At 47.8% G+C, this 15,840-nt stretch overlaps 1 protein-coding gene across 4 annotated transcripts; it reads right to left on the bottom strand.

The window, feature by feature from the left end:
* Positions 1-320: 320 nt before the first annotated feature.
* Positions 321-15,596, bottom strand: LOC135813906 (uncharacterized). Of its 4 annotated transcripts, none has more exons than XM_065326932.1 (7): positions 8,195-8,820; positions 7,579-7,734; positions 4,648-4,907; positions 2,788-2,838; positions 2,108-2,240; positions 1,690-1,734; positions 321-1,351 (listed from the first exon to the last, which is right to left on the bottom strand). In XM_065326932.1, the coding sequence occupies exons 3-7, from the start codon at positions 4,875-4,877 to the stop codon at positions 1,151-1,153; spliced, it is 660 nt and encodes a 219-aa protein (XP_065183004.1). In that variant the 5' UTR covers positions 4,878-4,907; positions 7,579-7,734; positions 8,195-8,820; the 3' UTR covers positions 321-1,150. The 4 variants fall into 4 exon arrangements, with proteins under 4 accessions (XP_065183004.1, XP_065183005.1, XP_065183003.1 ...); XM_065326933.1 differs by having other exon boundaries at positions 7,579-7,739; XM_065326931.1 differs by lacking the exons at positions 7,579-7,734; positions 8,195-8,820 and adding an exon at positions 15,280-15,596.
* Positions 15,597-15,840: the final 244 nt, after the last annotated feature.

A 15,840-nucleotide genomic window follows, 5' to 3' on the forward strand; every position in this document is an offset into this window, starting at 1 on the left:
TGTCAGAGAGGAAGAACAACATGTTTGTGCTTCATTGACACACACACACACACACACACACACACACACACACACACACACACACACACACACACACACACACACACACACACACACACACACACACACACACACCACACACACACACACACACACACACACACACACACACACACACACACACACCTCAGACATGCCCATCGTGGAAGCGATGATAGCAAACAGCTATGTTAGACATAGCAACTTGTGCTGGGATTACACCATTCAACAGCTTGCAAGGCTGATGAATTGACCACACACACACACACACGGAACAGTCATGTGCTTCAACTTCGGTGGTTATGGGCATAAGCTAGACAACAGCAAACATCACATCACCAAGTACCTTGGCATTCTCAATAAATAACATCACACGTACAAGTACATGTATTACAGATCTGCACAAAGGAATGGATTACGGTTCTGTATACTCCACAAAATATGATCTGCGATTGGCACTAAAGTGGAGTCTATACGTATCAAGACCAAACATCTAGCAAAGGTGACATACTTGTCATAAAAATAGTTACTTTTAAAAACTTGCCACAGAGAGACACACTTGTGAAAGTAAAGAACTTGAAATGCATGTTTTACTGGGGTAGCACCAACAATCAGAAGTGGTGTACCCAATGATCATAGTGAGTGATGTACCTAACGATTATAGTGGGTAAAGGATAAGTTACATCAAGAGAGAAGGGCCTCTGCAAGCCAAATCCCTCTCTTTCTTCCTTTTACTTGCAAGATAATCTCAAAGACAAAACGGAGGGCGATCGAGAGACGAACGATACGACACACGCAACAGCCAAGTTTAAAGAAGAAGAAGAAGACGCAAGAGGCGTTTCAAGTTGCTTTCTTGCTGGTTCTCTTGCGCTCGCTTCCTGGAGGGTAAGGCTGAGAAGGACTTCAGTTGCGAAGATTATAAATCAACGACCAATGTTATTTTGTTTACACAGCGGATGGCAGGAGGATAACGCGGATGCGGCAGGCTAGAAGAATTCACAGGAACATGACAGCAGTAAGTGGGTGAAGCAGGGAAGTTAGTTAGTTAGAACTTAGAAGGCACGCCAGATCTACCAGAATTCGGACAGGGCGAGCACCGAGCAAGCAAGGATCATCTGGCAAAGCGACGCGTCCAATCGCGTGCAACACGATCATGCTCTGCCCGGTCTGCCTGATACTGGCGTGCAATGTTGGCCACCAGTGGGTCGCTGGGATTGCAATCAGTCAGCAAGGCTGACACGGAGAGCAGCACCTTGTTGATAGTCATCGCTGCACTCCAGTTATCTTTCAGAATGTCCAGGCAGATTTCACCCTGCACGAACACATGGATAGTAAAGAAACATGAAACACGACATCATTTCCCGCACGCTAGTTGCTCACTTATATCACCAAAAGCAGGCAACCAGCGGAGCAGCATTCACAGCATCGCACATCCCAGGGGCTAAAATGCACTGCTCACTGTAAACAGGCAAGGTGAAGAAATAAAATAGACAAGGTACAGAAGCTCTAGGCTTACAAGCCACACACGCGTACGCTCAAGCACACACACACACACACACACACACACACACACACACACACACACACACACACACACACACACACACACACACACACACACATTGACAAAGACCTGGAAGCAGTTCTTACTTGACTGTTGATATTGCAATGGTATATTCTTGTCTTAAATGCCACCTGGGGGAAAACAACAACAACACACCATATATATACGCACATGACAAGCAGCAAGTGAAGTCACCCAACTCATTTCGCCAGGAACTCACTGCATACATTGGGTGCCCTGTAATAAGACAGTGGGGTCTGTTAGGATTGCCTAAGTAAATAATAAAATACAATGCAATGCAATACAATAAAATACAATACAAGTACGAGAACCATTCGTACATCAGATACTAGTAGCAAAAGCACAACTCCAGCTCAGTCTTGCAAAACAAGCAACAGAATCCCAAGCACTACCAGCAAGAACGACAGTACCAGCCGGCAGCAGCAACAAAGCCATGCATCTGGTACGAAGAGAACAAACAGTGAGTGCCAATGCATGACTAACCTTTGGCGGCTCAAAGGGATAGTTTGATGGGAACGTAACGCTGAGAAAGAAAACACCGCCTTCATATACAGACCCACTGGGTCCCATGATGGTAGCAATCCACTCATTTAGCTTGTCACCCATCAGGGAGGCACTGAACAGGACCAGCACAATCACACACAATCACACGCACGCACACATACACACACACGCACACATACACACACGCAACTTTGAGAAAAGGAAAAAATTCAAGCGAGAAATAATAGCAGCAGTCACCAAAATTAGCAGTAGGATGTCAGTTTGAGTTGAAATTTCACTACAAACAAATCGTAGCTGTTTCTGGCGCTGTGTCGGTTATATACCTATTCTCTGTGTGTTAGCACTTCCGTTACCTCAAAGTGTGGGATCGCACTTCTTCATTCTCTCAGTCATTCTCTGCAGCTGTACTGATGAGGCCTTTATGGCCGAAACAGCTTGCTGTCTACAGCATTGGGTCATTCTCTGCATAACATGTTTCTATTCACAAGTTCTAGCCATTCGGTATTCTTACAATCACTACGTGTTGCCAATATCTACATGCCCAATATCTACATGTATAAGAACTTGGAGTCGTGTAGCTGAATGAGGTTGCCCAGAGAGTGCGTGTGGTGTGGTGGAGTTTGGACTAATTCAATAAAAAAATTTAAAAATATACTGACCTGCAATTCGGCGGGGGATCATCTAAGATATCTGCAAGCTCCTTCTGGATTCTGCAAACAGACGAGAAGCACAGAAGAACAATTCATTGGATTACGACGTGTACATAAATGATAGAATGTGAATCGTTTCCAAGCTTCTTGCATGGTTCCTCTAGTGGCCTGGAAAAGGTGTCGGGGAGCATAAAAAGCAGAGCGTGAGGCTCAGCGCTGCTTTGATTTAGAATTATTTTTGGAGCCTTGCTACAATGCTCCCTCCATCTTGCTCACTTATTTGCTTGTTGCTTATTAGACGTAGTAGTAGGTGAACATGCAGTGACTAGGTGACTTGGCGGCAAATGTCCACGATCTTGCATGGTGAATCACACATGACTTCATGGCAACCATAGAAAATGATGAAATCAAGCCATAGACACTTAGTCTTGGTTCTTCAAGTACGAGAATAAGGCTTTGTTGAAGCAGAAGCCAGAGAAAATTTGCCCACGTTGCCTCTTCCGCACATTCCCCACACTTCGTCCAGCTACTTATTGGCGTGTTATCCGTAGTGTGATCGTCATTCATGTTTTTACGCTGTCCCTTACCACTGCAGGTTATTAACATCAGTCCAAACACGCTCTCATGCAATGCTCATGCAACGCTTCACAGCGAGAGTGATCGGATTGTGCCCTTTAAAACCTTATTAGCAGCATCCATGCCAGTCTTACTTTGAATCAGGGAGTAGTAAAATACAGGGAGGTGACACGCCACTAATCGTGATTTTTGATGGGTGCCTCGCGCTTGTTTTTTTTTCTTTCGCAAAAAAAGATGATCTGCTGAATCAATCTTGAGTATTTGTCGAAGAACTAATTCCGTGAAAAGGTCTATCCATCTCATGGAACAGCATTTGTTTTGCTCTTGTGATACATCTGTATCATCGTCATATGGAAAGGTCCCACCCTTCCGAAATTCGTCCCGATCGACGGCATGGAGCAATAGAACGAAGGTGATTTCCTTGAGAACAATACGTGTACGATTGGAGATGAAAAGCGAGTGCACCGATTTCGAAGTCGAAAAAATCTCTAGGACACCACACGATCGGCACTAATTTCTCCTCAGTTGTGATCAACCAGTGCTTCTCTACCTTCTTTGTGATGATGAGCATTTCATATTATGGTATGCTGGAGATTCGGGAGTTCACTTTTCGGAATGAAATGTTTCTAAGTTTGTCAAGGATTGAAATGCGGGCTACGTCGTCGTAAACAGCTTGTATCGACACAGGAATAATCTACGGCACGCAGGGATATCTCCCAAAGTGATACCACTCTTGCTGGACTTCTATCCTGACATAGTGGTAGTTTGGTCGACTACCAAACTTTGTGAAGGCAGACAATTGTTGGAAATTCTCAGCGCTGAGTTTCTACGGGCTGCAGTAGGAGTCTCTTTGGCGGTAGGTATTTTACTACTCCCTGATCGAGAGAATCCTGATCCGCGCGCGTGTCTACACACTTCGGTACCCATAGTACTGTACCCCAATCTCACCCGCCGGGTGAAAACGGTGCTGAGGCAATCGTCAAACTGGCCATACATGCTCGTGTCACCTCCCTGTATTTTACTACTCCCTGCTTTGAATACTCGAGTAGTCAGTTGACCATGGGTGTTGGTGCAGTTCATTGCTGGTTAAGATGTTTGTGCATGCATCACCACATTTGCTAGCAGTTAGCAGGGTATACTAATTATATGATCCCTGGTACCAGCGAATCGGGGCGTCATGATTCGCAGGCAAGGTCACGACCACTCGGCCACTCAACTGGTGATTACAACATGTACAATGGCTTGCTGTGTATGACATATTCGAAGTGGAATTCAGCCCATATGGCTACTTACCGGCGATTTGTCGGGCTATGTCCAGCTGCTGATGCACCGCGACCACCGCTACCAGGCCCTCGGCTACGCGAGGGTTTGTGCGCTGAAGATGATCTTGATGAGGCAGGAGTAGCTGGAGTCGTAGCAACGGGCACTGCTGTTGCCGTTGCCGCAGCAGCTGTGGGGGTTGCCACGGCTGCGGGAGCACTGGCAGGCTGTGATGGTGTTGGACTGTCTGTGGTGGTGCTCATGATGGCTTCCTCTGCAACCAACCCTAGTCACTAGTATGGAAGATCCGTGATGATGCAACCACAGTGTATGGGAGTAGATCATAACACGTGTGCGCACAGACACACGCACACACACATGAACACACACACACACACACACACACACACACACACACAAGCGTGCACAAGACATAGTCCGGGTTAATACACAGCATACATTCCATGTCGCAGATAGCAAGCCACCATAACACACGCAGTTCTCACACAGCATGCAAACACCAGTCTTCAAGTACATGTACATGTACATCAGAGTGTCAAGAGCACACAAATCCATGTGTGGTCAACTTCACATTGGAAGGCAGAATTAGTCTTTTGCTCAATTTTTGGAGTTTGGGTACCGTAAAGCTGGTGCAATAGATGGTATTCGTGCAGGCTAAAACTACAGTCGCACGTTCCATAACTCACAACAAATGGCAAACGATAAATTCTGTTTTCCAATCTCATACACACACTTTAAAATGTTAGACAATGTGTTTCATTTGTACTTGTGTGGGAATACGGCATCAAGAGAGAGAGAGAGAGAGAGAGAGAGAGAGAGAGAGAGAGAGAGAGAGAGAGAGAGAGAGAGAGAGAGAGAGAGAGAGAGAGAGAAATAGAAACTTGGAGATGTACAAGAATGCATGCAATCTAGAGTACATAAACAAGAGTGTACATTTCCGCATATGGATTAGAGGCAGAGTAGCTCGTGGCTTATGTCATTTTTGACTTCACTGTACGGCAAAAAACGGTGTCACGAGTCCCCAGGCTGCCTGCGAAGTGGTTCCAATGCATCTACGCTCTACATGTGTCTGTCATACCCGTCTGTCATACCCGTCCGGCATTGCGGCAAAACACTACTGTCATCTACAGTCCATTCAGAAAAAGATGATTTCCTAGCTTTTGGCCATAAACGGGTCAAATTTTGAGTTTTTGTCACAATTTTTTTGGCAATCCCCCATGGAATGCTCTTCCAATTGTGTTTTTTAAGTCTATTTCTCCAAAAAGCAAGCCATAACAAGAATAGGATTTCGGCCAGGTTTTGCCCCCAAAGCACTCAATTGGGTAAAAACCCTGAACATCCAGGCTGTTCACTCCACTTGCATAACAGTACACTTGCGGTTCGAACCCCAGTTGAGGTGCCTTTTTTGGACCCTTTTTCAAGTTTCGAATCGCGCGGCACTGCACAGTGTACCACAAAATCGCCAAACACGGGAGCTCTCCAGAGCCAGCGCTCATCCTTTTCTGAATAGACTGTAGCGAAGGTGACTAAACTATAGTCTGGTCCTCAGGCATTCAGCAAGTCAGTCCCCTCACGCACCTGAATTCTATGCATCTCCTGTTTACAGGGGAGGTGTAGAAAGACATTCGCAACAACCACTAGGGCTGCGTTCGTTTTTAGCTACCTGGTAGAGTAGAGTAGAGTCACTCTACCGAGAGGTAGATGGTAGAGCCAAGTATACGAACGCTGTTCTACCGGATTTAGTAGTTTACACGATGTGTACGTGAAATGTTCCTTTTTTGGATGGAGATGTGTACAAATCCTTGATCTTGCTGGAAATCCCGTAGCTCTAGAGCCCTACCAACTTCTACCAGATTCTACCAACTTTTTCCTGGTAGAGCCGGTAGAGGAAAGTAGAATCTACCCTTTGGAGTAGAATATTTAAAAAAAAACGAACACTGTGACCTCTACCGAAAGAAGTAGTTTCTACCCAAACCTGTAGATCAAAAACGAACGCCCCTAAGTCTCGTACCGATATTGGCACGCACATCGAAACGATCTAAAAGGGAAGCTAAGACCAAAAACCAGCTGAACTCGCGGTCTTTTGGATACGGAGTCGAGAGATCATGGTTTGAGGAGGCTGGGATGCATTGTCTACTCTAGATTGCGGAATTTGAGCTGATGATGCGCAAGTCACGATGATAACTGCCTGGGACTGAGGTGTACCGGGCTGAGGTGTGCTGTTGAATACACATGTATTGATAGGCAGTCGATTGTGCTCGGCCGCGCTGTATGTACTCGTCAGTGTATGTATTATGAACGGAGTAGTCAGGACAATAACGGCAGAGAACACCAACACACATCTGAACTGCACGAGTCGGCGCCCAAAGCACTACGTGACAAGTCCTCTGAGCCACCAATCCTTCATCTCTGGGATCAGTTACTCAGTGTTGATCTCTAGTCGCTGCTGTGACCTGGCTCAAGGTCTTTCTTTTCATGACTGATAAGTTTCATCACTGAGGTGACCAGCTGCTATACAGTACATGTACCAGGAAATACACAATCTTGTAAGCTGACACGCACGCAAAATCCCGCATCCAGTAGAGAACAAACCCCAAGATGTCAATTCACTGACCACACAGCGACCCTAGAACCAGGCGCAACCGTCACGGCCTCAGGACTCATTATTATTATTATTTTGACTCAAACCCAGTTCAGGAAAGAATGATACAGTAGTCATGTATTCAGCCCTGATTCGAAACTCCACAGCTGCAGCCAGAGGAGTCCCAGGTCAGGGTCGCATGAATGGTTAGTGGGTTAGACGAACAGGAAAGAGAAAAGAAGCAAGACTGCCGGCTTCAGTGACGACGTGTGGCAGTCCTCATCAACTCAATGGTCCCAGGCCACACGCACTCACATCATCAGGAATCATCTGATCCACGTTCCCGACAACATACTGCATACCTTTTCAAATCTGGGCGACTCAAAGCACACCAACCACCACTGAACTCTTGCGCTCCCCGGCCAAGGCTTCCGCTGAAGGAAAGCTCAATGTCAAGCTTCTCAGGCTGCTCCTCACCAAACCTAGCCGTGACCTCTAAAGTCTAGAAACCACTTGGGCTGCACTGGGAAGAGGACACGAGAAAACCCACGCGCGTTCCCAAACAGCAGGCAAAACCAGCGACAGTACACGCGCAGAAGGCAGTTTACGGACATGCACATCCAAAAGCGAGTCAAGTGCATGCAACTGAACGCAAATGTTTCAGTAGCCTACGAGACTCGTAGTGCAAGCTGCTGACAACTCCAACACAGAAGAAGTCCCAACATGCAACAGAACTGCACTGGCACCACCACGCTACCGGTAGCCAATTTACTCAAGCCTGTGTTGCACGAAGAAACCGCTAGCTGCTAGCACCTCTAGCTCTGCAAAGCAAGGGTCAAGCCCTCAAGGATCTAGGAGTCGGAGGCAGACCATGCCATGACGGCATGAGTTCTTTCACACAAAACCCTAACTACACCACACACAGATAACGAAGTAAGCGTGATTATGCCAGCATGCGACTATACAATAAATACTTACCATACAAACCCGTCTGACTTCACGACAAAGAACGGCTGGCCGAGGCACAAGTATTACACAGGAAAGGTGCTCTCCCACTTGTGGTGCTTCTTTTTAATGGTTCCCGATGACCTGTGTCAAGCTAAAGAGAACTGCTAGAAACATGCGCTCCTGTTGCGGAAACACCAATCTGAACCTCCAACTACCTGACGAGTCAACAAACGCACGGGAACTCCACTCACTCTCGATCTCAAATCCTGAGTCGACTTGTCCAGTCTCCGCATAAGCAAGTCGAGAGCGCATGCGCTGTGGTTGAGCAGTCGCCCAGGCAGCACCGCACGGGGCGACAACCCAAGTCCCAAGGCTACCGACACAAAAAGTCTGGTTCGGCATTGGCAGGTCAGTGGGCACATCACACCCGCCGAGTTGTGGGTTTGTTGTAGATGTACGAGACTGTGTTCGGCAGATCCGCATACTCTCTGCCGAGCCGATGCTCACCTTATCGATATCCTAATGCTGGCGAAATGAGCAGACATACCCATCGATTCGTTGCCTCGGCACATCAGGTGTCTGTGAGCTGCCAAGCGTGAGGCTGTATGCGTCGGTCAAGCCGCAGCAGCCTGGGAATGTGGGATGCACGGCTGATATCGGTACGTAGATCTACTACTAGTGCCAGTAGTGGTACAATTATTATGACGATTTGTAGTGAACAGGTGAAGGCTATTCGTGTAGAGCATTATCACGGTTGTACTGAGAGTGCCGGTTGAAGTGCGGTAGTGCAGCCCACAACAGCACTCAGCACGGCGTGTTGGCACTAGCACTGTCAACCACGGCCAGCACTGGACAAACCCTGACTCTGTGACAGCCGAGTTTGGCTGGAGCTGGTAGTGGGTGCGGGTCCAGTTGGCAGATGGCGCTACTCCTGTGTGACCCCTTTCAATGGCAGCAGCCCGCAGGACAGAGCGAGACCGAGGCCGAGGGCTGATCGAGTTTCTGCCACAAGCGCAAGGAGCGCGCGCGTGTGTGTGTGTGTGTGTGTGCGCGCGCGCGCGTGTGGGTGGCTGTGCGCGCGTGTATCTGTATGTACGTGCGTGCATGCGCGCGCGTGTGAGTCAATGTGCGTACATACTACATGTATCGAGACACCTCCTACACTGTTGTGTACGCCTCTGCCAGGCTCTAGAGCTCTGGCCTGCTGGGGACAAGTGCACCGCCACAGCCTGGCAGTTCCTGTACGTAAGTCGTTCACATGAGTCATGACTCATGAGAACTACATTCCGTGAACACATCTGTCAACAGGTCGCATTTGTCCCAAGCTAGGCCAAGGGGAAGCTGAGCACTCTGGTGTTCCGGTCCTCTGGACTCGATCGTTAGATTGTCAGCGTTCTGCACTACATCAGGACGTCCACCCAGGACTTTGGAGGATAGCCCCGCGGCCGTTTGACATCATCTGTGTTCAGCAACTTCAGGGTAAGCAGCGAAGCCTTGTGTGATGCTCTAACTGGTCACTCCCCGTCCCGGATAACAATGATCGAACCAAAGGAGGCGGCGTTTGCTGGAGGCGGTGTTTGCAACAGGCGGATGTTCAAGTACTAGTAGTAGTACAGTAGTTGTGACTTGGCTGTGAGGTAGTCTACACGAGCACTTGAAAACACCTCTCTCCGATAGCGTTTCTAAGAGAAGTATTGATCATGTTGGACTTGTGGTCATTGTAGTTTAGCAACTGAATACTCGTTAGCACGCTACGTGTACTTAATATTGTTTCGCTCCTGGATTACTAGTAGTAGTGCATTGTTGGATAGTCACAGCGGGGTCCCTGTTGCAGGAGCGGAAACACAGGGTGGACGAAAAGAAGAGGACCGATGTGCAATGGGGTTGTTGGCTCGATGCAAATGTCCCATGCCTAGGAAAGGCCTCAAAGGAGTCAAACGGACTTTGAGTCTGACGAGAAAGGAGTGCGTGCAGGGTATCGTACATACCACGGACTCCCTCTCGTAATGAGGGTATGTGCAGCAAAGTACCGCACATGTAGACACTTGAAAGGTAGGTTACCTGGTAGTGGCACTACTGTTGAGCAGCATTGATTGCTAGAGCTCCGGGCTGCAGGCAAGCGTCTAGTCACCACAGAGGGAGGGAGAAAGGGAGCGAGAGGGTGAGAGAGGGGGTGAGAGAGAGGGGGGGGGGGGAGGAGCATACATGTCCGTCTCGTGCAATGCAGAATTACACTTCGGTGCACACTACGGGCATCAACACACTCGTATCTCGAGTCACACGTCATGTACTCGTATGGCCACGGAGGGGCATACAGTCAGTACGTGGCTGGAAGTGTAGATCTGCATGCACCGCAGTCACTGAGTCAGTACCTTCCAAGCTGGAAGTGACTTTAGTCAAGACGGATTACCCATTATTATGGCCATGTCGTGGTTTGAGTGCGACTCCTAGACTTGCGCATCCGACAACCAAACTGGCAAAGTCTTTACCAACGTTCAACAGCAGGCGTCACTGCAGACTCTCCACTTCCCACAAATGCGTATTCGTCAAAGAACGTTATCGTTGTTCTCTGCATTGAGGTCACTACACTACACTCCACTCCACAGCACTACACTCCACAGCACTATCCGAATTGTTTTATAGAGTACCATGAGCCACATCAGTCTGCACACCCAGCCATCTCACGTGGGACGCCAGTGCAGTGCCAGTACAGTGGGCACTGGGCACTGGCCCAGTATTGACTACTATTGCAGTAAGAAGAATATTTGTCATTACGTCATGTACTGTGTGGTGTATGCTGTCCACAATGACAGCATTGCAATTACCGGAAGAGAATAGCACTGGAAGCCAGTTTGTCAAGTAACTAAGTTAGTTGTACTTGTAGCCTGCAACAATGCAATGCTTAGAAAGAGTACAGTCAGTGTACAGTGATGAGCCGTACCTGATTATGAGGAATCTGCATCACAGAATCTAGCAATCAACTTGTACTACTAGTACTTGTTAAAAATATCAATTTGTTATTTGTTAGCCCTTGATTGACTGCTGAGACCCATAGTCCCATACTGTAGCTCACGAGAAGGCGTTGATAGGTGCTAGCATACAAAGAAGGGAGGGGAAGGGGGAGGGGAGGAGGAAGCGGAGGTGAGAAATGAGACAGGAATTGAATAGTTACAGTGCAAGACAAACAACATGCCTGGAAGGGATATGATATGCACAAACATGGAATCGGATGGGTGTCCGTAAACAGTCTGCCTTGTCAGGGATAACAGAGGGTTACCTGTTTTGTTGTGTCAAACTGTACTACTACTCACTGCCTGGTGTCAAGTGCCCATGTGAGTGGTCGCACTCATTTCAAGGTGTAAGAAGCAATTTTATATCAGGTACCGGTATTGTATATTCGCACTAGGCATCCATCGTTATGTGAACTAAAGAAAAGTTGCTGTTTCTGCGGGACACCTCTCTGCAGGAACCCGATCCTTACACCGACTTGATACAGCGCAACCACCACACCAGCGTAGCACCTCCCCAACACGTGTATGCACATACTGATTAGCACCATATTCACTGGGAATGCCCCCGAAAAGTGCCCAGAGCTTGATGCACTAATTCCAGAAGCATGCCGTATGACGCAGGAGAAGAAATAATGGGCATGGCATACCTAGCTACCGTACTGGGAGTTTGTTGCTAAGTTAGTAATCGCCAGGTAGCATAAGTTAAAAACGTTAGGCACAGTGAATATTCTGTATAAAGTACCCTGGATAAAAGGCAAGTCTTCTCATTGCGGTACATGTACATGTACTGGATATGAAATGCTTTTTTACAGTTTAAAAAAATTGTAAGCCAATGAATACTCATTGGTCTGAGGGAATGAATGAATAAAAGAGCTTTCAACAAATTAGATAGCAGATGTGCCTGGGTGTTGCTGCAGTGGCTTCTGTAAGGACATGTCAAGCCCCTCCTGTTAGACAAGCCATCGGCCGCAGCCTCCTTGGACCAAGACATCTCAGTACAATCAAGAGTCCATAAATAAGAGTATGCGACTGTGGTTAGGGGTCAGTATGCTTCGCGCTGCCTTCCTTACGTAGCATGCCTCCATCACACTCTGAAAGCAATGTTTACGGACTCTTGGTATAATTATGTAGCCGTCTGGGGACTTCTGATTATACTACAGTCAGACCTCGCCATCCGGAAGAAAATCGCTGGTTACCGATGTGCAGCGTACGTTGCGCATACAACATAACCGGACCTCGCAATCCGCACACCGGTGCATGATTTTGTGTACAAACTGGTTGAAATGTGTACACAAAGCTTCGTTGTATCCGGTTGCACGTGGCTTGCAGAAGCTAGAATCTTAATTTTTTCTTTAATTATTTACTTTTTTTACCAGGCGTGGGCCATCCCCTGATCATAGGTGCCAAATATTTTACGTTTTTCAGAAAAAAGTATAGAAATTGGGAAAAAAAAGAAGCTAGAATCAGGGAGTTGTACTCGTACAAACAATATGAGGTCCTTGACCTGCTGGATGCATGCGATTAGCACTCAGTTGCATGCACTTGTCATTTTTGTCGCTTGTTTTACATATTGTGCACGCTAGTTGTACTGCATAGGACCCGTCTACATGTATGTACGATGTCACTGCTTTTGATATGCCACATACAGATACAGTGTGTGTGTTCAGTTATCCGGTTCCCTCGCCTATCCGGATATTTTTGTGGAAAACGGATGTGTGCGGTTATGCGAGGTCTGACTGTACCTTGTAGGAGAATTACCGGCCACTGATGGCGAATGGCGGTGAAAATGAGGGTGAAAGTAAGTTTGCTGGTTGCTCCTTTGAAGGAGACAGAGGCGAGTAAGTTAAAAGAGTTGTTTTGTAAGAATGCACATGCACATCGAGCTCTGCAATGCTCACTCCACACACGATAGCTGCTGAGGAGTTGTACAGCCGCTGCTTCAAGCCGTGGGCAGGGATAGCTGAAAGGTACTTGGCAGACCTGTACGGTTGGCATAGCCTTGCCTGCTTTAATAGCGGAATGGAATGAGCAAGGGCGGGGAGACTCTACTTATTGACCTTGGCTTCACACAGGATCGCTAGGGACATGTCTTAGTCCTCCAATGTCCTCACAACAGCCAGCAGTGTTTGCCGAAGAGTACATAAACTTTGTTCTTGTTCTACAGCTTTTCTTTAAAGTCTTGTGCAACACAGGAACAGAGGCCTATTTAATTCGCACAGCAAGGCTGTGTATGTGTGTGTGTGTGTGGGGGGGGGGGGGGCAAATGAAGTGAGCAGGACAGACATGCGGAGAAAGAGCAGAAACATATTGCCAGCACCCAATAGACTGAGTGAAAGCACTGCGATGTCACAAGACATCATATTCTGTTGAACCAGACTGTGTACTCAGTTTGAAAGCAGAAAGAAAATGTGAGCCGGCGGGCAGGGTAAAATGTTCGCATACACCATTGCCAAAGTCTTGAGAAACAAGCCGCGACCCAACTGCTACAGTTATAACTTAAGCTTTTCAGCACTTTCGGCCATTTAACTATATTATCCGTTCTGCTGGCATATTGAGATACCAAACTACCTAAACCAGCTGAAACCCAATTTTGAAAAAAAGGCGAAGGGCTCTTTTTTTTGTTTTTGCCCTGCCAATTCAAAAGCAAACAAGATTATAAGGCTGGCATCACGGACGGTAGATGCAGACCCAGCTCACGTTTACCATTGGTAGTAGGATACACAACAGGATGGCTTGCTCCAGAGCCCACGTGACATCCGGCTACTTTCTGGACACTTTTTCAGCGGACAAGTTTCCGGTCAGTGGCACAACAATGGCTCAACTAGTCGCACCTCCTATATCCTGCCCAGTTTCAGCCTGTTGTGGGAGAGGGACGGAAGGCTACACGAAGGAGGTACACCTTCCTAACTTTGCTTCCCGCAAGAACTGGCAGCTTGACCCAGAATGGGTCATCCAGTGGTGCTCATTGATGGCATTGACTAAAGTGGTGCGGCAGTGCATGGTCGACTGCATGGTATGGCAGGGAAAATATTGGAGTGCATTGTGCTATTTTCCAGTTTGATCAGTGATGTTTTGGCATCCGCAACTGTTAGCCCTGGTTACAGCGTCACTGGAGCTATACACTGGAGAGGGCACTGGAGCTATACATGAGGTATGGTATAATAGCTGCGTTAAACTGTTGCAGGACCGGCGGAAGGAGGTTTTGATTGATCCGGCCACACCCTAGCCTGTCATACAGTTTGTATATGAGATGGTGGCTGGTGGCTGCACATGACCTAACCAGCAGTAAACACACGTCGGTGGTCCAAAAGTCGGCCAGGCCCGGCGATGGCCTGACCAACCGGACCGGTTCCGCCAACCCTGGGTTGAACATTTCTATCATCAGCATGCTGTTGGTACATGGTAGAGCAGCATTGCTACTGGCATGTACGTGTGTCTCCAGCTGATCAGTAACAAATTTCCCTGGGGACTTCCGACAGAATTGGCATTTTCAAGATTTGCCCATTGTTTCTGCCAAATAATTTCTCGGTTCGATGGACTTCTTGTGTGCTCTGGATGGCAGTCATGAGTCAGTCAAGTGAGAATTCAAGTCGGCAGGAAAACTGCGAGCTCCCACGTAGGGAGCAACACACAATTCCCCACCGAGTATCGCCGAAGTCGCACCAACCTCTTCTTCAAATAACTTCTGTAGCCGTTTTTGCTTGATGCAGTCGCCCAGGTTTGCCTGTTACCCTCTGTCTATTTTTGAGTATTTACTCCCCCCCCCCCCCCCCCTCTACCCGCCCTCTATCCTGCATGATCCCTGTGATAGATCAGCAGAGTAGATAGACTCACTCATGTCATGATCTACTGCAGACGAACAACGTGCCATGTGCCCACGGATGGGCAACACATGTTCTGAATATCCCTGTGATGCACGCCCAAACCATGAAACGCAGGGGTAAGGACTGTCTACCGGGCGGTGGTACTACTGTCGGTATGTGTGCTGATGTGATGCATGTGAATCCATGTCACCAACAACCAGCACAGTCATGATCAGCAATCTGCGGCTCATAATGTCAGAACTCAGCCTATCTGATCTGAGCGAAGATTCCTAAAGCTTACCTTCCAAACAGTTGAAATAGACCAGCTTCGCTTTGGTCTCCGGAACGCAGGTCGCTGCTTCTCTTCTTTCCTGGAAAACGTTAGTGCGACGGCTGAGTTGAGGGGCTAGGATTTGTGGCGCTGTCTTGTCTGATCAGCTCTCGACCGTCAGGCGAAATCATAGACAAAGCTTTGCTCGCGGAGTAGAACTCTACCGGGGACGCTCGGCGGCTTGGTTGTCCACTTGAAGAGGACTTGACTTGAGTTCTCAACACTGGGAATGATCTCTTTCACAAGAACCTGAGCCCGAGGAAGCGCGAGCGATACTGACGACAGAGTGTGGAGAAATGGTTGCCGGGTCGCGCCATACAGATTTTGATGCCTGGTACATAACAGCCAGGCGCATGCGGCATGAGCCGGCTCGCTGATATACACTGCATGTGCATGTGATGATGATGATGATGATTGTGCTGATAATCACAGATTTAGCACGCATAATATTATTTGCGCAGGAGGGCTAGCTAGGCATACTATACTTATAGGCTGTATACATTGTACTGTCACCAGGTCACTGGTCACGTC

This window comes from Sycon ciliatum, chromosome 4 (assembly GCF_964019385.1).
Source record: "Sycon ciliatum chromosome 4, ocSycCili1.1, whole genome shotgun sequence".
Taxonomy (NCBI): domain Eukaryota; kingdom Metazoa; phylum Porifera; class Calcarea; order Leucosolenida; family Sycettidae; genus Sycon; species Sycon ciliatum.

Excerpts from the sequence above, each read along its gene's own strand:
- LOC135813906 (XM_065326931.1), bottom strand. The coding sequence starts at position 4,877 with ATGAGCACCACCACAGACAGTCCAACACCATCACAGCCTGCCAGTGCT. Across the intron at positions 2,241-2,787 it reads GATCCCCCGCCGAATTGCAG|TGCCTCCCTGATGGGTGACA; the intron begins GTCAGTATATTT and ends GGTCCTGTTCAG. Across the intron at positions 1,735-2,107 it reads ATCCCTTTGAGCCGCCAAAG|GTGGCATTTAAGACAAGAAT; the intron begins GTTAGTCATGCA and ends GTTTTCCCCCAG.